The following is a 24,413-nucleotide window of genomic DNA, read 5'->3' as shown; positions in this document are numbered from 1 at the left end:
GATCTCCCTTTTTATATAGTAGAATGATTACTCCGGTATTCCAGTCTTGTGGCAGTTGTTTATTATTCCATATGTTCACTATAAGTTCGTGTATCGCATTCAATAGGGAGTCTCCGCCTTCTTTTATTAATTCTGCGCTAATGTTATACAATCCAGGTGACTTGTTGTTTTTCGGTCTGGTAACTCTCTCTTGCATTTCAGCTACTGAAGGGGGGGGGGTTGTTTCTCTGGTATCCGTTTGATCCAGGTATAATTTCATCATATAGTGGATCTCCGTTTTGTTCAAACTTCTCTTTGAAGAATTCAGTCCATATCTTTGCAGTATTTCACTCTGTTGAGTTACTATATCTCCTTCTTTGTCTCTGCACATCATTGTTCTTGGTTTAAATTCTTTTCTGCTTTCGTTAAGTTTTTGGTAGAATTTTCTGATTTCTGTTGGTTTATTTAATAATATTTTAACCATAACCATAATGCTACTTTATAATTATTTGAATGCTCAAATAAACTTGTTAAGTCGAGTATATATAGGGTTACCATACGTCCGGATTTCGTCCGGACAGTCCGGATTTGAAAGACATGTTCGGATTGGGTCCGGATATGAGAAATGTCCGGATTTTTTTGCTTTACCAAAAAAATGGTAAATACTAGGCCCAACGGTGGGAAATTTCCTTCTGCGCAGCACCTTAGGTCTAAAATATGTTAAAACATAGGTATATGTCAGGGGTGGCCAAGCTTCTTAATAGTCCGAGCCACTTTTCACAAGTTGAAGTTTTTCGCGAGCCGCAATAAAATACTTATTCAAAAAGTATCTATGTAAATAATTGACAGCATCTCAGACAGGGTTACATACATGATTTTAAAACTAAATCCAAAAACCAAATTAAAGATTGTGCAAGTTTATGCTCCAACTGAAAAGGCAACTGATGAAGAAATAAATACTTCTTACGAAGATCTTAAAAAAGCTATAGACACCAACAGAGAATCCAAAATAATAATAATGGGAGATTTTAACGCCAAAATTGGAAGTAAGATTGAAGACTCTGAAAGCAAGATTGGAAATTTTGGATTCGGCACAAGAAACACAAGGGGAGAAAAACTTATAGAATTTCTGGAACAAGAAAACATGTATATTATGAATACCTTCTACAAAAAGAAACCTAACAGAAAGTGGACATGGGTTGCACCTAACGGAACCACCAAAAATGAAATAGACTATTTTCTCTCAAACAACAAAAGAATATTCGAAGACGTAACAACAATAAACAACGTAACAACGGGTAGTGACCATCGTATAGTTAGAGCAAAAATAAATATTAACATGAAAGAAGAGAGGAAAAGAATATTTAAAAAAACAACGCGAATAGATGCCTTTAAAGTAAAAACAAATGAAGAGCAATTCCGAGAGGTCTTAGCGGATAAGTTCAAATATGATCCTTCACATAATCAAGATGAAATTGACGAAATTAACAAAAACATCAATAAGAACCTTCTCGAAGCCGGACTACAGGTCGCAAAGAAAACAAGTACTAAAGAAGACAAAATAAGCAACGAAACTAAACAACTGATGACGGAAAGACGACAACGCAAAACAAACGCCATACTCAAGAATACATAGAACTTAATAAAACAATTAGAAAAGAACTAAAACGCGACTTACAAAAATGGAACGAGAACTTAATAGAGCGAGTCATTGAAAACAACAGAGGCTTAAAATGTCTAAGACCCGCATTGGGTGTTCAAAAAATCATTAAAATTAAAGACGCCAATAGTAAGGAAGAGAAGGACAAATATAAAATAACAAAAATAGTCGAAGACTTCTACAAAAGCTTGTACAGCTCGCAAAGCCAGCCTAATGAATCAACAAAGGAGAACGTCAAAAGAAAAATAAAAAACGTGGGATCAGAAGTACTACCAAATATAAAGGGATTCGAAATAGAAAGAGCTTTAAAAGAACTAAAAAATAATAAAGCTCCAGGACAGGACGGTATAATTGCCGAGCTCTTGAAAACAAGCAAGACAGTAACAATCCCTATACTAACAGAGCTATTTAATAAATGTCTCCATAATAGCAAGATCCCTAAAGACTGGAACGAAAGTCTAGTAATACTTTTACACAAAAAAGGGGACAAATGTGACCTACAGAATTACAGACCGATATCGTTGCTCAGTCAAGTATACAAACTATTCATGAGAATTATTAACAACCGGTTGACCTACAAAATGGACAATTACCAACCAGTGGAACAGGCTGGCTTCCGCAAAGGATATAGTACATCAGACCATCTGCTGACAATGAGAACATTGATAGAGAAGGCAAATGAATACCAACTACCCGTATTTCTTGCCTTCGTAGACTATGAAAAGGCGTTTGATAGTATCGAGATGTGGGCCATAGAACAAGCTATTAATAATTGTAGAATAGATTCGAGATATAGACAACTAATACATAATATATATGAAAATGCAACTATGATAGTACAACTAGACGAAAATACAAATCCCATCCCTATTAAGAGAGGCGTGAGACAAGGAGACGTAATATCGCCAAAGCTTTTCAACCTAGCACTAGAAGACGTCTTCAAAACGACAAATTGGTCAACCTATGGCATTAACGTTAATGGCAAGAAGCTAAATCACCTCAGATTCGCTGACGACATTGTGATTATAGCGAGCTCATTCGAGGAACTGCAAATTATGATAGAGGAACTCGCAGGCAGCTCCCAATACGTCGGTCTAAAAATGAACATGAAGAAAACAAAAATAATGACAAACACAGATGACCCCAGACGCATAACTATAAATGGCAGTGAGATAGAAAAAGTCCAGGAATATATCTACCTAGGCCAAATCCTGAAACTTGACAAAGAAAACCAAAGTGCGGAAATTAATAGGAGAGCAAGACTAGCATGGGCAGGATTTGGAAAACTTGGTTGGATACTTAAGAACCGCAAAATACATCAATATTTGAGGACCAAAGTGTTCAACCAGTGCATCCTTCCTATCATGACATATGGGTGTCAAACCTGGACCCTAACCAAGGCAAATATGAATAAACTAGCTACAACAGAAAGAGCTATGGAAAGAGCAATGTTAGGTATACGACTGTCAGATAAAAAGAGGAGCGACTGGGTAAGATCAAAAACAAAAGTCGAGGACATAACAACAAAAGTTGCCAAACTTAAATGGAGCTTTGCAGGCCACACTGTTAGACAAAAAGACCAACGTTGGAATGCCACGATACAACATTGGAGACCTTACCAAAGTAAACGACCGAGAGGAAGACCACAGATGAGATGGGTTGATGATATTAAAAGAGTAGCCGGAACGAATTGGAAATATGTTGCTCAGGATAGAGACCGATGGAAGGAGTTGGGAGAGGCCTATGTCCAAACGTGGACGATAGAAGGCTAAGAAGAAGAAGAAGATCTATGTATAGAAGGTATTTACAATTTTTTGACAGAACTTTTACTTACTGAAAACCGAAATACAATTACGAAATATTTAAACTTAATTACATTTTTGTTTTCCTTATTTTGATAATTCTTTAGAATTTGGTGATTAATATGTGACTTCTCAGTAATTCTTTTAGATGCTGGTTAGGTAATATTGATCGGTGTTAGGATTTCACGAATTATAAAATGGAATAAAATGGTCCACACAAGTACGTTGTTCCTAATATGGAAATAATTCGACAAGCATTCTTTTTTCACAGAAGGGTACCTTCTTGGATTCTGGTACAAATTTCCAAAATTCGGTATTCGGCGTCGACTTATAGTTTTATTTTCAAGCTTGATCTTGCATCTCTATTAATTTTAATTCTCCAGATGTTGTTTGGGTCATATATTGGTAATAATAAAAAATTCACCTTATGAACTATGTTCATTTCAAATGAATTCGGAAAAAAATGAAGAGACGATTTAACATATTTTAAGTCTTCAAATCTATTTTGGAGTTCGGTCAATATTCCTTCCGGCTTTTTTATATACCTACTCGTTAAGTTTTTCTAGTATAATATGGTAAAAATTTGTTTCTAAGTCGAGTAAAATGACTTAAATGCAAAATGTGTACCTAATACAAATTACAAATTACATCTGTAGCAAGAGTTATACAAAAATCGGTCTGGATTCGGTTGATTACTGATTTTTTACATTGCGCCACTATTATGTAATGTTCGTTAGCGCAGTTTTCGATGTGTCATATCATTCTTATCTTGGATGGAAATGGAATTTGTTACAAAGTCTTTCATGTTTGTTGTCAGTAAATTAAAAGACATTTTGAAACACATATTATGGAACGATAATAATTTTTTTAAATCATATCTAATACAAAATTGAAAAATAACTCGGGTACAATCGAGAGCCACAAGTAATCCTTCAAAGAGCCGCATGTGGCTCGCGAGCCGCAGTTTGGCCACCTCTGGTATATGTATTTTAAACTGGCAGAGATTTTCAATGTTAGTTGCATATTGTAGCGAAACAGCTGTACTTTTAATGCTGCCATATGCATTTCGCATATACATATGTACAATGTAGAGGTAGCAACGCAGTCAAATTCACATTTTACATTGTCTATAACCCCTTGGACTACGCCTGTCCGGATTTGGCCTTAATAAATTATGCTAACCCTAAGTATATACCATATCCAGGAGGAAAAAGTTTTCCTGTAGTTGGCTGTATACCATATATTACAAAAAACTACTAAAATCCTTTATAAAAGGTATATTTGTTAAAATCCCTTAAAAGGGCTACATCACAGAACTAGTTTTCGATAAACTATAATCGCTTCTTGTATCAAGTTACTTTTATATGGCACTCATTGTACTATTAATTTTCTTATCTTAATTGGCAACTAACATATCTGTCTCGAAAAAAAAGTATATACTAAATAAATTATTTTTCAAACTCTCTCAAACTAGTTTGACAAACAGTTTGAATTTTCAAACCTGTACGATTGACCAGTTTGACTTGACTTGAATTATTTGTCAGAAGGATTGACTTGAGTTTGACTTGAAATTAAGTCAAACTCAAGTCAAGTTCAAACATTCAAGTCAAACTTGTGCAACTCTACTTGCATCAGAGAAACGTAATTAAATCACCCTCAATATCCATGTCCCCCTCTCCCAAAAATTTCTTTATCCGCCATTGACTACAGATTCGCCCAAAGAAAAGAGCGATAATGTAGAATAGACATTACAGAGAAAATTACTTATGAGGAATTAGTAGATGCAACAAGAAAACTAAAAAATGGAAAGGTACCTGGACATGATTAAATTACGGCTGTAATGATTAAAACTATGGGCCCCAAAGGCAAACAAAAACTACTAGAATTACTCAATATAGCATGGAAAGAGAAACAAGTGTGTACGTGCAGACTGAAAAATAGGTTTGATTTTACCTATTCTAAAAAGGGCAAGGGCGATAATAAGAATTGCAATGGCTGTAGAGGAGTTACTCTGCTTAGCACATTCATGAAAATATACAACAAAATATTAGAAAATAAATGAAGATTTATAATCTCCCAAACTGACTTTAGAGAAATAAACTATTTCAAGTTATTTCTGTTTGTATCTTTCACTATCCTGCTGAAGCTACCCAATCAAAAATATGAACCAGAAACAAAAACTAGAACTCTATCAAGTACCAAAAACCTCTAAACAGAAAAAACATCTTTCCAAAAATGATTACAATACGGCACTACTGTTCATCATAACTTATTAGTTCTTTATTATTATAGTAACTATTGTATACTTACATTGATCAGTATTGATTTTAATCACAGCGGTAAAAACTAGAAATATCACACTCTGTGGTACTAAAGTTAGCAGGTATCTGGTTCTGACGCTGATCTTGTGACCATATCTGGTGGTCAAAAATATTCCCAAGAGGTTGGGAAGTGTAGTACAGACCGAGACTGTTGATACAAACATGGCTTGCAGGTCCGTCTTGTTGTTCAAATCATAATTGTCTGATCTTGGGTCTCGGAATTTGTACATCCAATACTAAAACAAACAAAGAAAAAGAAGATAAGAACTCACGAGTGAAAAACAATCAGTGATGGGTATATGGGAAAGACATTTTACTGAACTACTGAATGGGCAAAATACAGATGAGCATGCTAATTTCCTTGTAGAGGATGATGGACTAATAATAGAACTAACTGCCCAGTGAAGAAGAGATTAAAAATATAATCAATTTTCAGGAGAAAACGAAATATCTGCGGAAACGGCCACCCCACAAAATGGGTAATTTTTGATGTCTCGAATTTCCTAAACCTGTTGTCCGATTTAAGTGTTTTTTTTAATATGTTATAGCCTTATTCTTTAACAATATCACTGTAGTAATATTGTTGCCAGATAGGTAAATTATCATTGTATACCGGGTGTACCACTCAAACTCTGTTTTTTTCTCAAAGTTCACCACACACTGTGGAATATTCTAGCATTTATCAAATGCTGAAATTAAAACCCAACTATAGCTTCAGGTTTTCTTAATATTCTGTTTTTCGATTCATTCGCTTATGTTGGATAATAAAAAAGTTATACTTTAACAACTAGTCATGTTCTTCATCAATACAGGGTGTTTATAAATAAATGCGACAAATTTTAAGGGGTAATTCTTCATGCAAAAATAATGACAGTTTGCTTTATAAACAAATGTCTGCAAAAACTTCGTTTGCGAGATATGGGATGTTAAATTTTTTCTTACCAACTGACGATTTATTTATTTCTCTAAAACGGGTTGAGATGTGCAAATGAAATTTGGTAGGTTTTAAGAGACACTTATTGCACATTTTGACATGCTATTAAGAATTTTATATTCTCCATTGACGTGGATACGGGTAATATGTCGGGTAATATTACCCGTATGTACGTCAATGGTGAATATATAATTCTTAATTGTATATCAAATAGTGCGCAGTAACAACCCCTTAAAACCTGCTAAATTTCATTTCCATATCTCAACCGGTTTTTAGAGCAATAAATAAATCGTCAGTTTGTAAGAAAAAGTTCAACATCCCGTATTTCGGAAACGAAGCATTTGCGGACATATGTTTGTAAAGCAAACGGTCATTATTTTTTCATGCAGAATTACCCCTTAGTTTGTCGCACTTATTTAGAAACACCCTGTATTGATGAAGAACATGGCTAGTTAAGAACATGGTTAAGAAAATCTAAGGCTATAGTTTGGTTTTAATTTCTGTATTTTATAAATGCTAGAATATTTCGCAGGGTGTGGTGAACTTTGAGAAAAAACACAGTTTGATTGCTACACCTGGTATACAATGATAATTTACCTATCTGGCAGCAATATTATTACAGTGATATCGTTAAAGAATAAGGCTATAACATATTAAAAAAAAACACTTAAATCGGACAACAGGTTTAGGAAATTCGAGACATCAAAAATTACTCTTTTTGTGGGGTGGCCGTTTTTTGTGCCAGTCAGTGTATACCATATGAAAAGGATATGGAAAGAGAAAAATGTGCCCAAAGATTGGACCCAAGCTTTATTATGATCCATATACAAAAAGGGGGATAGATTGGAGAATGTGAGAATTACAGGTGTTGCTCTACTAAATACTTACAATTTATTAGAGAAGATGCTAAGAGAGAGAGACTTAACAGCTTTGCTAAAGAGAAACTAGATGAATATCAGGCCGGCTTTGAAACATATATCACTGAGAGATAAGATTTTTTCACTGAAAGATATACAGGCTACCTGCTATGAACATAAGGTACCCCTTCATACATTGTTAGCCAACAAGCATGTGATAGGATAAGAATGAATAAAATACATGAAACATTGAGCTCCTTGGGGATACCCGCAAAACTTAATTACATTGAGCACACGAATGGACGAATTTGAAGTGAACAGAGGTCTTAGACTAGGACTAGGAGATCCGTTATCCATGGTTTATTTTTAATTTGGTATTGTAAACAATATCAGAAATAGCTGAGTTAAAACTAGCGGACCAATCTTCAACAATGAACATCAATGTCTGCCTTTGGCTGAAGATTTTACTATTCTAAAGAAAACAAGAAAATAAGTAAGAAATTATATAAAAAGTTTAGAAAAGGAGCAACAAATTTTGACCGAGAAATAAACCAGAAAAAGTCAAAGTACATGATACTAGGAAATACAGAACGACGATAAGAGAGACTAGTCTAGGTGCCAAATAGAGGTCACCGTGTCCTTTTCAATTCTGATGGACAGACTCAACGGTTTCTTATGGATTTTTCGCTGATGATTCCGAGTTTCGAGGGTGGATTTCGATCCGAGTGGTCAAAAAATTGTTATAAACAATTTAATTGTTTATAAATTGTTTATAAGGATCTGGCTCATAAACTAAAAGAGATAAAAAAAAATGTTTCAAATAAAATTTATTCCTCGACTTTTACGCATGAAAATGAGCCTTAGAAGGTCTCATTTTAAAGGTCTATTAATGGGCTTCCAAAAAAAGTTTATTAAATTACTTTTTCTTCATTTGTTTTAAAGTAATACCCGTTTGAAGTTTTAATTTTCTTAAAAAAATTGTACATTAATTTGTTTATAGGGGTTTCAAGCAAATTTGGGCTATAAACATTTATACTTTAATTAACAATAATGATAGAAGAACTCAAAAGAAACATTTCGAACTTAAGAAAATGTTTGTAACTTTATTTTTGGCCAAGATATCGATACTTTAATAGCGCAAGCTCTGAGGCACAAGATCGACTCACAGCGTAAAGTTGTTCTAAAGCTATTTAGTTGCGGCATTAATTATTCTAAATGGAAAGTAAGCCACAATTTAATTAATAAATTATTTTATTAACGTTTTGATGTCCAAATCGGACGTCGTTGTCAAAATAAAAAATATTAATAAATTAAACAAAAATGTTGATGCTTATTAAAAAATTCTTCTAATAATTTAATTTAATCTGACTCAATTCAGACATATACATTTTAAAGTAGTTCAAAATGATATTGCCAACATTTATAAGTGGCGTTCCTGGGACGACATTACTGAAAGATAGTTCATTCGATTACATGAAACCAACCCTAACTCAAATTTTTCATTAAAGATTTAATGAACTATCTTTTAGTAAAGTCGTCCCAGGAACGCAACTCATAAATATTGGCAACATTATTTTAAAGTCTTTTGAGTCAGATTAAATTCAATTATTAGCAATAATTTGCTAATATTAGCAAATAATGTTTTTCTAAGCAACAACATTTTTGTTTAGTTTATTAATATTTTGTATTTTGACAACGACGTCTGATTTGGACGTGGAAACGTTAATAAAATCATTTTTTAGTTAAACTGTGGCTTATTTCCCATTTAGAATAATTAATGCCACAAGGAAATAGCTTCAGAACAACTTTACGCTGCGTGAGCCGATCTTGCGCCTCAGAGCTTGCGCTATTAAAATATCGATATCTTGGCCAAAAATAAAGTGAAGAACATTTTCGTAAGCTCAAAATGTTCCTTTTGATTTCTTCTATCATTATTGTTAATTAAAGTATAAATGTTTATAGCTCAAATTTGCTTGAAAACCTTATAAACAAATTAATGTACAATTTTTTTAAGAAAATTATACCTTCAAACGGGTATAACTTTAAAACAAATGAAGATAAAGTAATTTAACAAATTTTCTTTGGAAGCCTATTAATTAAGCTTTAAAATGAGACCTTCTAAGGCTAATTTTTGTGCGTAGAATCCAAGTTACAATTGATAGAGCTTCGAAAAATAATTATTTTGCAATTTTCAATTTGAATTGTGCACTAATTTTACAATATCTTGAGTTATAATTGTTGGATTTAAGATTAATAAACGTTTTTTTCTTCGTTTTTTTATTAAGGAACAAATTTTATTTGAAACATTTTTTTTGTCTCTTTTAGTTTATGAGCCAGAGCCTTATAAACAATTCATAAACAATTAAATTGTTTATAACAATTTTTGACCACTCGGATCGAAATCCATCCTTGAAATTCGTAATCAGCAGCCAAAAATCCATAAGAAACCGTTGAGTTTGTCCATCAGAATTGAAAAGGACATGGTGACCCCTCTGGCGCCTAGACTATAATAGACAGTTTACTTTCATATCTATGAATCAGGGGAATGTAATTTCGAGAGGGTTGGTCCATTTTACTTACCTGGGGGTTATTATAGAAGAGAAAAGTCAGGAAGAATGGTAACTAAATGCCAGATTGGCAAAGGGAAATAAGAAATAGGAAACCTAATAACACTGATGAAATCCAAATAGGTATCGAGAAAAACAAAGTTAAGGATATAATATATCCTTAGTTTTATATTATAAATCAAAATTTTATATTATAAAACTGTAATAAAGCTCACAGTGACCTATGGCAGCGAAGTATGGATAATAAAAAAGCAAATACAGAGAAATTGGAAAGTTGGTAAATTAAAATGCTCAGAGCTATTATATAGGGAAGCAAATACACGGTGAAGATTGGGTGCGACGAACAAACAGGGAGGTAGAGAAACTGTAAAACCAAACATCAATCATTTCATAAAAGCAAAGAGAGCGAGATGGGAACAGGGATAAATGAAGAAGAATAGTAAGCCACTTTAGTAGGCAAGGAGCATGATTGAACCAGAAGCCACCCCACTTGATATAAGTTTTGTAATGATGAGTATTATTATTTTATAGTAGAACGTATTGGATTTTGTTTTAGCCCTAGACTTTTCAAGACCTGTTGAGCTTTGTAAATAAATAAATATTTCTCATTATAAGAAAAAAACCTGAAAGAAAGATATTTTTTATTTAATCCCTACTTACATCGTTAGCTTGTAAAAAGAAGGCCAGAGGTAGCATGCCTACAACGGCACTAAGGAAGATAGTTATCCTGGCAAAGAAATATTCATCCCTCGGCTCCTTCAACGGATTACATTTTTTAAAAGATGAGTCTAAAATTATATTTATTATTAGTATTAGTTATATAACATAATCTAATAGAAAAATTTATCAAATTATTCGATTTATCTATTATTAGTATTTTGGATTTTAAAGAACCACTTGGATTGACATGAAATTTGGCATACACGTATAGACCTAGATCCCGCGTACCAAAAAAAGTTGATTAATAGCAATCTGAAAATTTGTTAATAGCTTAACGGTGTCTAGTCGGACAAACTTTGATGTACAGGAACACTGAAACAGCTTTTTGAGGAAAACGCATTACAACTTTTTTAAAGTGTTTCAAAAATATTTACTTTTTGTTTTAAAAAAATTTCTAGCATCAAAAATAAGCAAGTTACGCTCAAAATAAAGTTGGTCCCTTTTTTTGTAAAAAAAACTCGGGAAAATCACCCTCTAATTAGCATTTTAAATTAAATTTTTCGTTATCGCTTCACAAGTTACATTACTTATGTGTTATTTATAAGATCTGTAAGTTTCAGCGATCCAAAGGGTTTATCTTTAAAAAAAGAATGTGTGTGTAAAGTAAATTATTTTAAATTTTTAATTTTGAAAAAATGTTTTTTTTTTGAAAAATAACTTAAAATTTATTAGTGATACCAAAAATTACAAACAGCAAAAAAATATAGGTTTTGTTTTTCTGAAATTTTTGGATTTTTTAAAAATTGGAAAAATCCTTTGTAAAAGGTATAAAAATTTTATTAAAATCCCTTTAAAAGGCTACATCACAACAAAACGTTTTCGATTTTTATAAAAAATCATCATCAGTGTTAGATAAACTGGATGCTAGCTGAGCCACAAAAGAAAAATATTCGGGTAAAAACCCTTTAAATATAACATAGATGCGTTAAAAGTGCATACTTTAATAAAATGCCTTATGATGGGCACATGGCAACTAGGATAATGCCCTAAGGTACCGTAATGAATTTCCCAACACGTGGGATCCAAATTGAGTTGTTTACATTCCAATGAAAACAACTCAATTTACATTGGAATGTAAACAACTTAATTTGGATCCCACGTGTTGGGAAATTCATTACATTACCTTAGGGCATTATCCTAGTTGCCATGTGATCATCATAAGGCATTTTATTAAAGTATGCACTTTTAACGCATCTATGTTATATTTAAAGGGTTTTTACCCGAATATTTTTCTTTTGTGGCTCAGCTAGCATCCAGTTTATCTATCACTGATGATGATTTTTATAAAAATCGAAAACGTTTTGTTGTAATGTAGCCCTTTAAAGGGATTTTAATAAAAATTCTATACCTTTTACAAAGGATTTTTCCAATTTTGTGATTGATGGTATACAGCCAACTACAGGAAAAACTTTTTCTTTATCTTGTGGATTTTGGATTTTTTGTTTTTTTGTAAGGCTAAAATTGGTTAAGATATGGCTGTTGAAAATGTGCATACACTCGTGATTATTGATTAGTTCAAGCCCTTTCAATTCAAACATAAGCACTTTGAACCGATGAAACTTATAGATCATATAAACAATACATGCACGAGAAGCAACTTCTGAAGTGGTAACAATTAATTTCATTTGGGATGCTAATTAGGGGATGATTTTTACGATTTTTTTACCAAAAAAGGACCAACTTTATTTTGATCCTAACTTCCTTACTTTTATTGCTAGAAACTTAAAAGAAAACAAAAATAAAGCTTTTTTTAACACGTTAAAAAAGTTGTAATGAGTTTTATCAAAAAGTGCTTCATTTTTTGGTTATTTCACATTGAAATATTCTATTTGGAATTTGGCGAGTATGAACCTACTTTTCATTAATTACAACTCTTCTTTTACTGGGTCTAGGGATCTCATACATATAATAATTCTTTCAATACTTTATGGGCTATATTTTTGCTAAGAATGTTTTTTTCGATAAAATATTCAGAGTAAAGGAGATACGCAAGATAATGGGCACGGTGCAAATAAGGAAGACGAAGAAGATAAATATGAGTCGGGGAATTTAATAGTGGGAACTAAAAGTAATCGAAGAAATATGCAAAGAAAAAAGAGAAAGACAAATAGAAAAATAACAACTAATGAGAAGAAAAGCTAGCGGAAAAGGAATGGACATTTAAGTATGAGAAATATTTTGCAACAAAATCTAAATCAATATTAGAAATGAAAATAAAATAAAATGGAATACTATACAACTGTACTGTTAAATTTTCAGCTCTTAATGTTAATAAACAATGAAAATATGATTTTAAGAAAAACATGCCATTTTGGTTTCTATTGGTGATAGAAGGTTCTTTTTTAAAGATTGTTTTTTTCCACCATCTTTTCAGTGAGCGTACTCATAAGGCGTGATATGCAAAATAAGAATTTATTAACATTTATAAATTGCTAAAAAAATAAATTTTTTTGCAATTATCTTGGTCGATTGTTTATGTATGTATTTTAATTTAGAAACTCGAAAATTATCGACGTTTTTAATAATATTTAAGAAACGATGAAAAAATTATTTTTTATATCTTTTATGACTGAAAAAAAAACAAAGAAAAATCAAGCGTTTTTTCAGCTGTTTGTTTTTTTACCGGCCTGAAGTTATTTTATCAATGTATTGGTTTATAAAAACCCATAAAATGCCACACTAAAGTTTAACAGACCGAAAGAAAGAATTATAAAAAAATTTGTAAAAAATATAATAGTCAAAAAATATTATAAAAAAAAACTCACCTCCAACTTTGGACTCATCTTCCACGTATATTAAACATTTACCTTTACAACTTTTCAATAATGGCTCTTTCTCCAGAACCAAGTCACTTTGTAAAATATGAATTATGTCAAAATCCCTAAGTAAGGAACAACTTGTACTAAACTCTCCAGCTTTTTTCATTGTGCCATAATTGCTCAAGAGGTTGTTCGATTTTCTTGAAGAATTGTTGTTAATTGATTTTTGACTTGAAAAAAAGTCCTTTTCTATTGTGGTTTTAATAGTTTCTAAACTGTTTGTATACACTCCAGTAGGGTTTATACTTGTGTATAAATCTTTATTAGTTTCAGTCATATTTTTTTCAATATCGTTAATTTCATTCAATGAAATTGATACGAAGTCGTTTGATGATAAAAAAATATTGTTTTTTTGGTATTCCACAGATTTTGGATCCATGATTTTTGTCAAAAACTGACTGTATTATCACAATGTGGCTTCTGTAGAGGTTTTTGTAGATTTTACAGTCTTCTACGCTGAAGCCTTTCTCGAACCGACCTCTTAAACGTTCAACTGGCACTAAAATTATTAATAATCCAAAGAATTTAACGACAATTTAACGATTATAAACAAGCTATATAATTTTTTGTTTACAAAAACTATCAGTCTGTTCTTTTGTAATTAATTGTTTTAGGAACAATAAAGCAGTTCATACAACTTAAGGAACCAAACATTATCTTACTATTTATTTATTGATATTTATGCTATTTAGGTTTATTTGCTTAGTTTTGCAGATAAGTTTTATTTGATTTTTATTCTCGTTGTTAACTAATTTGGGTTACAGAGAAAAATTATAACGTATTTTTGCTGATTTATCTACACTGGGGTGCCAAATTAACCGGACACCTTAAAAATAGGTCATTTTTGAAGTCTCGAATTTCCTAAATCTGTTGTCCGATTTAAGTGATTTTTTTAATATATTATAGCCTTATTCTTTAGCAATATCGCTGTAGGAATATTGTGGCTAAACAGGTAAATTTTCATTGCATACCGGGTGTACCAGTGAAACTGTGTTTTGAAGTTATACTTCTTTACGGGCGTAATGACGGTGAAATTTTATATGGGAAAACCTAGCGACCGGGCGCATGCGCATTATAACTTTGTTCTGATTGGATGTTCAAATGACATGACAAAAATTATCCAATATGGCAGCTGTGGCACAGCTGTGGGACTGTGTTTGGTTATAATGTATGCTTGTTGCGTTTTAAAATTTGTAGGAAGAGAAACAACAAACAAAAAGTTAGTTAATGGTTATACTGCTTTTTTAAATAGTTTTCATATTATATTTTTGGACTTATTTACATAGAAGAGATGATTGTTGCATGCCAATGTGAAAGCTCATCAAACTGTGCCTAGTATGAGTGCCGCAGATCTCGCTTATTCAAAGCTAAAGAATCTTTCACTGGTAAGTGTTTTATAAATAGTTGATCAAATTTTGTTATGATATTTGAACATAGCCACTTTGCACGACGCAAGTGATTGCGAAATTTATTAGTCGTTATACGGGCTCCGATACCTATCTTGAACCTACCAAAATACATAAGTAGTATGTAATACTTTTATTTACATAATTTGATTACCATCAAAATTTCTATCAATATTCACCTAATATATTGTCTTCCTACTCTATGTTTTGTTGTATTTTTTCAATTCTAAATCATTTCAATTCAAAATCAAAATAATTTGATTTACATAAGTTAAAAATGTCAAAAGGTTAATCTGTTTAGTTAGACGATCTTCGCACATAATGACAAGCTGTCTCTGTGGCGAAGTTTTAATGCGGGTGAATCCCAATACAACGCAAATACCCGCCGCGTGGTAAGTTGGTTCGAATCCCAATAGAAACTTTTATTTTTTTATTTTTTTTATACATTTTATGATTGTAAGTATATTTATTATATAATTTTATTTTCAGAAAATACGTATTTAGTTAAAAAAATTTCCGACAATTAATGTTCAGAAATCATTTGTGGCATTTTTAATGTGTTTTTTGGCACTGTTTTAATAAAAATGTTTGAGAAGTAGTAAGTATAAATTAATTTAATATTTAAATAAAATATAAATAAAAAGTATATTAATTTCGTTTATAATCATATAATCATATAATAGAAGTATAACTTCTTACGTGCGTACAAAGTACACACACATTCTTTTTTTTTTTCTCAAACTTCGCATCACCCTGTGAAATATTCTAGCATTTATAAAATACTAAAATTAAAGCCCAACTATAGCCTTATGTTTTCTCAACATTCTGTTTTTTGATTCGTTTGCTTAAGTAGGACCATAAAAAAGTTAGGAAATTTAACAACTAGCCATGTTCTTTATCAATACAGGGTGTTTCTAAATAAGTGCGACGAACTTTAAGGGGTAATTTTACATGAAAAAATAATGACAGTTTGCTTTATAAACCTACGTCCGCAAATGCTTCATTTCTGAGATAGAGGGTGTTGAAATTTTTCTTACAAACTGACGATTTATTTATTGCTTAAAAACCAGTTGAGATATGCAAATTAAATTTGGTGGGTGTTAAGACGTAGTTATTGTACATTTTTTGACATACAAGTAAGAATTTAATATTCACCATTGGCGCGCATATGGGTAATATAAGCCCTCATATTAACCGTATGCGCGCAAATGGTGAATATTAAATTCTTAATTGTATGTCAAGAAATGTGCAATAACTACTTCTTAAATCTCACCAGATTTCATTTGCATATCTCAACCGGTTTTAAAGCAATAAATAAATCGTCAGTTTGTAAGAAAACTTTCAACATCCCCTATCTCGGAAACGATGCATTTGCAGACATATCGTTGATAACGCAAACTGTAATTATAACCCGGTCTATATAGACATTTCAAATAACAAAAATTGCCGGAGAGCCAAATTTTGGTGGAGAGCTAGGGTATACCATAGCAAATAAAGTTTAAAAAGTCCCCATCGATCCCATGTGTGCGTCAAAAGTTATTCGAGGTCAAAGGTCAAAATTTGAGATTTTTTGGATTTTTTTCGAAAACGGTAAGTTTTATCAAAAAAAAACCTTAAACCAAAGTTGTATATCTTAAAATTCTCTACAAAAATAGTCCTTACTATTTTTTTCCTAAGAGTTGCCATTCCTGAGATATCGCGATTCAAAGAGTCACATTATACATGACATGCACACGTTTCCAAACCACCTGTGAGGTAGTGTACTCGGCGCGTTTTTTTTACCGTGGTTTCCCCTGTAGGCCTACTCCACTAACTGTTTTGACAATTTTAGGATAATTTAAGGAAACAATACCGGTCAAGTTCTAGATATTACCTTATTATTGATATTGATTATTGATATTGCTATTGATTATTAGGTTAACTATTGTTTTGATTTCTTTAGATATTTTAATCAGATTTCTTAAAAGTCTACTTCAACAGTCAAGTCTTCTTCGATTTCATCTTCTTCCTCTTCCTCTTGCTGGATGTTCAAAAATTGTTCAAATGTGACTGAGTCATTGGTCTCTTCATTAAAATCACAGGAGTCTTCCTCTGTTGTACTAAACTGGACATTTGAGCAAGACTGACCTTGGCAGTTGGTACACGCTAGAGAACACAGCAACCCGACTTTTTTACATCCACATTTGGCACTACAACCTTTTTTGCAATTGCAAAAAATAGTGTTAAGGGGTTTTTCTGGAGCAGGTGGGAGTAAGGTTTTAATCGGTTAATAATAATTCTACTACCATACTTCAATTTCAATCGTATTTTTATAGTTCTGTCATCTAAAACTACATCTTGACAATCATTCCTTAATTCATCCAACGAAAACTGGCAATCATCACTCGTTTCTATGAATTGAAACATTTTCTCCATCGCATAGTTTACAGTTTCATCTTGTGGACGGCCAATTTTACGACCAGTATTAGGTTTTAAGAAAGATTTGTAACAACTGTCATGGTATTTTGCATCAGCAGCGACTAAATCATACTCAAAATTAATACGTTAAAGAACAGCCTTCGAAACATCATCAGAACGATCTTTAGCTAATTTCAACAGGGATTCTTTGAATTTTAGTGTAGTCACGTTACGAATTATTTTTCGAAGATGCTGTGCTTTCTTTATCTCAGATTCTTCATTTGCTTCATTGCCACAAAATAAACAGTATTTTTTAAAACAAAAATGTGATTTACTTACTCGCGTTCTAGTATGAGGTGGACTTACTTTTGAAGTACCTACTAGCCTGTTCCTCCTCACGTTGTCTTTTCACTGCAGCGATTGAAGTTTTCCGAATGTATGATTTTCTGCAATTCACGTGTATTGTAACGGATTTTTGAGTTCTTAAATACTCAATAAACTCATCACCTCTCTCGACACTAGCCTCGATTAAATTTGGCATTCCACGATCAACCACAACTGTTTTAGTTTCACTTAAAAGTTTATTGCAAATAAAGCAAAACTGAGACATTTTTAAAACTATAAAATTGTACAAATAACGGTAACGGTACTAAATGGTAGACGCTTGTAATAAGTACTTATATTCACTTGAACTAAACCTTTAGCACTAAAAGAAACAGATAATATTATGAACCAGACCCACGGACAATACTGTAGCCATTGCCTATAATAGACGAATCTGTTCTTTTTTAAACAATGGCATAGCCAAATGTTTTTCAAGGCCACGTGGATAGAGGAAATTCAGTTTGGGACTGATTACCTTTTGAAGAAATATTTTCAGAATAGTATAATATACTATATAAAAGAGACACAAATAGGCATTTATACTTGTCTTAAGGGCCACATATGTATATACGTGGCTTATATGTGCATATAATGTATAAAGTAACTTTTAAAATCGCGATATCTCAGGAATGGTAACTCTTAGGAAAAAAATTGTAAGGACAATTTTTGTAGAGAATGTTAAGATCTACAACTTTGGTTTGAGGTTTTTTTTTGATAAAACTTACCGTTTTCGAAAAAAATCCAAAAAATCTCAAATTTTGACCTTTGACCCCGAATAACTTTTGACGCACACATGGGATCGATGGGGACTTTTTAAACTTTATTTGTTATGGTATACCCTAGCTCTCCACCAAAATTTGGCTCTCCGGCAATTTTTGTTATTTGCCAAGCATTTTTATGTCTAAGTTGACCGGATTATTATTTTTGCATGCAGAATTGCCCCTTAAAGTTTGCCAATTATTATTTAAAAACACGCTGTATTGATGAAAAACATGGCTATTTGTTAAAGTACCTAACTCTTTTATAATCCAACATAAGCGAATGAATCAAAAAACAAAATGTTGAGAAAACATGAGGCTAGAGTTAGATTTTAATTTCAGTATTTTATAAATGCTAGAATATTCCACAGGGTGATGCGAACTTTGAGAAAAAACACAGTTTGATTGATACACCCGGTATATAATGAAAATTTAACTGTTTAGCAACAATGCTATTACAGCGATATTGCTAAAGAATAAGGCTATAATATATTAAAAAAATCACTTAAATCGGACAACAGATTTAGAAAATTCGAGACATCAAAAATGACCTATTTTTAAGGTGTCCGGTTAATTTTGCACCCCAGTGTAGATTGAAATCGAGTTCCTGAAAAAAAAATCAACGATCAAAAATCGCGGACCCTATTTTAAATTTTCCTGACGTATTTGACTTAAGTTAATAAAATCAGAGGGTGTATGAGACTATATACACTGCTCAAAAATTAAAGTGTAGGTATAGTCTTCTCTTCTTCATGTACCATGTCCTTTGACTTAAAACTTTGCTTACCACCATAGTTATCTTCATTTTATTCACTACCACCCTAAGTAACATGCTTGCATCAATACCACACCAATCTCGAGAATTCTTCATCCATCAAGTCCTTTGTCCTAGACTGCATTTACCCAGTACCGCGTTTAGGTCAATTGACGCCCTAGGCAATTCTCTAGTAGCCGCCCTTCAAACATGTATCATTGTTGCAAAAAAATTATGCAGAAATTTTTATTTAAATAAGAAAACCCTAAAAATGGATTTAAACTACGATGTTTATATATCTATAACAGAAAAAATTGTCATATAATCCGTTCTTTAACGGTAAAATATTTCAAAATCTCTAAATTTTAAAGAACCGCTTGGATTGACATGAAATTTGGCATACACATAGCTAACAAGTCAAAGAAAAAAAGTGATATTGTGCCGATATGTGCTTTTGCCGTGGGGGTGGTTTTCACCCCCTCTTGCGGGTGAAAAAATATTCGTCCAAAGAAAGTCAGGAAATGGATAAACTGGCTAATTCTAAGTAACTTTTGTTCTATAGAATTTTTTCACTAAGTCAATACTTTTCGAGTTATTTGGCAGTGAATATGTCCATTTTTTCAACAAAACAACCACGCTTGTAGACGGTTTTTCGCAAATAACTCAAATAGTAAGTATTTTGTCGAAAAAACATTCTTAGGAAAAATATAGCCTGTAAATAATTTAAAAAATGGTGTGATGTTTCTACACCTGGCAGAAGCAGAGTTATACCTAATGAAAAATAGGTTCATATTCGTCAAATTCCAAATGGAATACTTTAACGTGAAATAACCAAAAATGAAGCACTGTTCGGGGAAAACTCATTCCAACTTATTTAGAGTGTTTAAAAAAAGCTTTATTTTTGTTTTATAAAAAAATTTCTAGCAATAAAATTAAACAAGTTACGCTCAAAATAAAGTTAGTCCCTTTTGGTTTTGGTAAAAAAATCGAGAAAATCACCCCCTAATTAGTATCTTAAATGAACTTAATCGTTACGACTTCACAAGTTTCTTGACTCATGTATATATTGTTTATGTGATCTTTAAGTTTTATCGGTTCAAAGTCCTTACTATTGAAAGGTCTGTAGTTAAAATGGGTTGAACGAGTCACTGATCACGAATGTATGCAGATTTAGAAACACCAAATCTTAATCAATTTTTGTCTAACAGAAAAACAAAAAAATACATGATATTCAGAAAAGCAAATCTGACTTTTTTGTTTTTCGAGATTTTTGGTATCTCTAACAATTTTTAAATTATTTTGAAAAAAAAGCATACTTTTCAAAATTTAAATTTTTAAAAATGTTATTTTGAAACCAAATTTTTTCAAAAATACGCACTTTGAATCGATGAAACTTACATATCATATAAACACAACATAAGTAAAATCATTGGTGGAGCGATAACGATTAATTTCATTTAAGTTGCTAATTAGGGGTTGGTCTTCCCGATTTTTTTTTGCAAAAACAAAAGGGACCAACTTTATTTTGAGCGTAACTTGCTTAAATTTAATGCTAGAAACTTTTTGTAAAAACAGCACTACAGATTTTTTTAAACAATTTAAAACAGTTATAATGAGTTTTCCCCCAAAAGTGCTTAATTTTTTCGATATTTCACGTCGAAATATTCTTTTTGAAATTTGGTGAATATGAATCTATTTTTTATTGGCTATAACTCTAGTTCTACAAGATCCAGAGACCTAACGCGTACACCATTTTTTTACTTTTTTATAGGCTATATTTTTGCTAAGAACCTTTTTTTCGACAAAATATTTACTTTTTGAGTTATTTGCGAAAAACCGTCTAAAAATGTGGTTATTTTGTTGAAAAATGAACATATTCACTCGCAAATAACTCGGAAAGTGTTGACTTGGCGAAAAAGCTCTATAGAACAAAAGTTACTTAAAATTAGTTACTTTACTCATTTCCGGATCGATATTTCACGTCGAAATATTCTTTTTGAAATTTGGTGAATATGAATCTATTTTTTATTGGCTATAACTCTAGTTCTACGAGATCCGGAGACCTAACGCGTACACCATTTTTTTACTTTTTTATAGGCTATATTTTTGCTAAGAACCTTTTTTTCGACAAAATACTTACTTTTTGAGTTATTTGCGAAAAACCGTCTAAAAATGTGGTTATTTTGTTGAAAAATGAACATATTCACTCGCAAATAACTCGGAAAGTGTTGACTTGGCGAAAAAGCTCTATAGAACAAAAGTTACTTAAAATTAGTTACTTTACCCATTTCCGGACTTATTTTGGACATATATTTTTTCACCACCAAGAGGGGGTGAAAGTCACCCCCAGGGCAAAAGCACACATCGGCACAATATCACTTTTTTTCTTTGACATGTAAGCTATACGCATGCCAAATTTCATGTCAATCCAAGCAGTTCTTTAAAATTTAGAGCAAAAACCGTGAAAGAATGGACTAATTCCAGTTCGATCGCATCAGAGACTTTTCAAAAAAAAATGTTTTTCTTGACAAAATCGACAAATTGTTAACACGTTCTTGCATCATACTTGATGGGAAATTTTTTTTAATTCTTGAAATTTTCGTAAATGACCTTTTAGCGGACACGTTGGCAACTGGGATGCACAAATAAATGTTCAAAGCAATGTCGAAATTAGGGAAAATATCTTTCAATCCACTTAGGGCAGTCACTGAAGGTTTTCACCTCCGATTTCGTTGAACCTCCATCGATTTTCACGAAAATTGGTGAGTAGTTAGAGGATATCTCAAGGAACAAAGGTGACATAAGGTGACAAACTAATACCATAAATCAATAGAGAGACAAATTATAAGCAAAATTTGTTATATAAATCAAATATTTTTGAGTTATTAAAGATCAAAGATTTTATTTTTTCGTAAATAAATGCATGTTTAAAAGCTGTTTTTCACGTATAACTCAAAAACTATAAGCTTTTACGAAAAAGTTATTATTACCAAAATTGAAGATAATAAAAATCTGAATACACTCCTTACTTAAAGAACTAAGCTAATGTTAATTCAAAGTAAGTTATGGGTAATTGAATGTATATTTTTTTCGACGAGTACTCAAATCTAAGTATTCAAGCTTAAACAAAGGGAAAACGATGCTTTTTATAAAATATACTTACTATAAACACTTGTCAAAGTACTTCGGAGTACCTATCAAATGAGCTGCAGTAGCAGTTAATAGCATCACAATTAAGTTATGATGAAAAAAAGAGAACCCTTTAGAACTTTTTCGGAAAAAGTGAAAAATAAAACATACGCCATTTTCGCAAAAATTAAAATTTATAGTAATCCTTAGAAGAATTTCTTTATATTAGCATAAGTAATGATTTCAACAATTTTGACCGGTTTAGAATGCATATTTTTGAAAAAAAAATAAAATTAAAAAAAGAATGTGTGTGTACTTTGTACACACGTAAGAAGATATTCTTCTATTATATAGGTAATTTCAACGAAGTAAATATACTTAACAGGTTACTTGTATTTTATTTAAAAATTAAACTAACTTTCTTATCTACCACTTTCAAAAATTTTTTATTAAAACAACCAAAAATAAAAAAAAATATGAATCGCCCAGGATTCGAACCCGCGTCATTCCAATCTCGGAGCTAACGCCCTAGCAACTACACCAGCGAGGTCCTTCTAATTGACATGTAAGTTTCGGATATAATTACACAACACGGCGACAAATAGTGTAAATATTTTATTATTTTACTATAGAGAAACACAAATCCAAAAACACAAGAATTATAATAAATAATACATTTACTAAAAACACTAATATATTCTTTTAATGACTTATTTGCACGGATACAGATACATAAACACCTATCTTGAAAGATTAGCAAGGAACTACATACTGTCTGTGTGCGCAGGCGCGCAGATTTATGTACAATTTTACCCTCAATCGAATCGCGCCTAAAGAAGAATATCTTCAAAAATCAGAATTTTTAAAACTATCGTAATTTTCATTTTCTTTTGATAATAACTCCAAAAATATTCAATATACGTAAAAAGTGATATATGTATAACCAAATTTTAGTTTTTTCTGTATCAAATATTTTACCTTTTTACTATTTCTGCAGGGTAAAATATAACCGAGATAGAAACGTTTAAATCTTAAATTTTGCTGCGAGAACCATGTAACCGGGGCCATTTAACCTATTATTTTTTTAAAGTAAGGGGTTTAAAAGACTAAATTTAACGTGGAATATCATTAACTTTCAAATGTTTTTTAGGCAAACCTGATATCGTAAAATTTAACGGAGGTATTAAAAAAAACGATAACTTTTTGGAAAATTTTTTAAAAGATAAATTTGAAAAATTTTTGATGCATAAATTTTAATGCTATCAACTTATTTGGGGGCTCATTTGATAGATATTTATAAGTACTTTAACAAATGTTTAGTAAGGTTATGTTATAAATATGTAGAAACCTATATTTGGACCTCTCATTACATGTCCGAAGTACTTTAACTTTCTCTTCAGGATGCTTCTTATATATAATCTCAGTAGTTTTGCTGAGACGTTCTATTATTATGGAGTATAGAAACTAGGAGTAGTGTATCGTCCGCATATCGCAAATTATTGACGACTTCACCGCTCACAATATTATTCCTTCTTATTTCTCATAAAGTGCATTTCTGGACATTCTTTTGGCGTAAAAGTTGAAAAGCAGCAGTGACAAGGGGCATGCCTGCTGTATTCCTATTTTAATAATAAGCGCTTTTGATCAAAAATCTTCTAAAATTGATGTTACATATTTGCTTTCAATACAAATTTGCAATTATACGAACGTCTCTATTATCCAAGCCAATGTCTCTGAGAATTTCAATCAATATAGAGTGCTTAATATGATCAAATGCCTTTTAGAAGAGTAAAATAATATCTAGTACACTTGGACTTTTCCTACAAAATCTTGAAGATGCTAGTGATAAACATGGAGAACATTTTCATCAAGATATTTCAAGTATGGAAAAACGATATCAAGGAAAATTAAGTCCGATAATGCTGG

General features: G+C 31.7%; 1 protein-coding gene across 1 annotated transcript in view; it reads right to left on the bottom strand.

The window, feature by feature from the left end:
- The window catches only part of LOC114325673 (uncharacterized), an 85,197-nt gene extending 71,050 nt beyond the window's left edge, over nucleotides 1-14,147 (bottom strand). Inside the window, exons 1-3 of the mRNA XM_050649528.1 lie at nucleotides 13,606-14,147; nucleotides 10,781-10,908; nucleotides 5,752-5,998 (exon numbers count right to left, since the gene is read on the bottom strand). Of these exons, the coding sequence (XP_050505485.1) occupies nucleotides 5,752-5,998; nucleotides 10,781-10,908; nucleotides 13,606-14,038 (808 nt within the window). The 5' untranslated portion in view covers nucleotides 14,039-14,147. The remainder of the gene's footprint in view (nucleotides 1-5,751; nucleotides 5,999-10,780; nucleotides 10,909-13,605) is intronic.
- Nucleotides 14,148-24,413: the final 10,266 nt, after the last annotated feature.

This window comes from Diabrotica virgifera, chromosome 4 (assembly GCF_917563875.1).
Source record: "Diabrotica virgifera virgifera chromosome 4, PGI_DIABVI_V3a".
NCBI classification, from domain to species: domain Eukaryota; kingdom Metazoa; phylum Arthropoda; class Insecta; order Coleoptera; family Chrysomelidae; genus Diabrotica; species Diabrotica virgifera.
The sequence above is the reverse complement of the archived record's forward strand: the minus strand, read 5'-3'. Positions and strand labels throughout refer to the sequence as shown.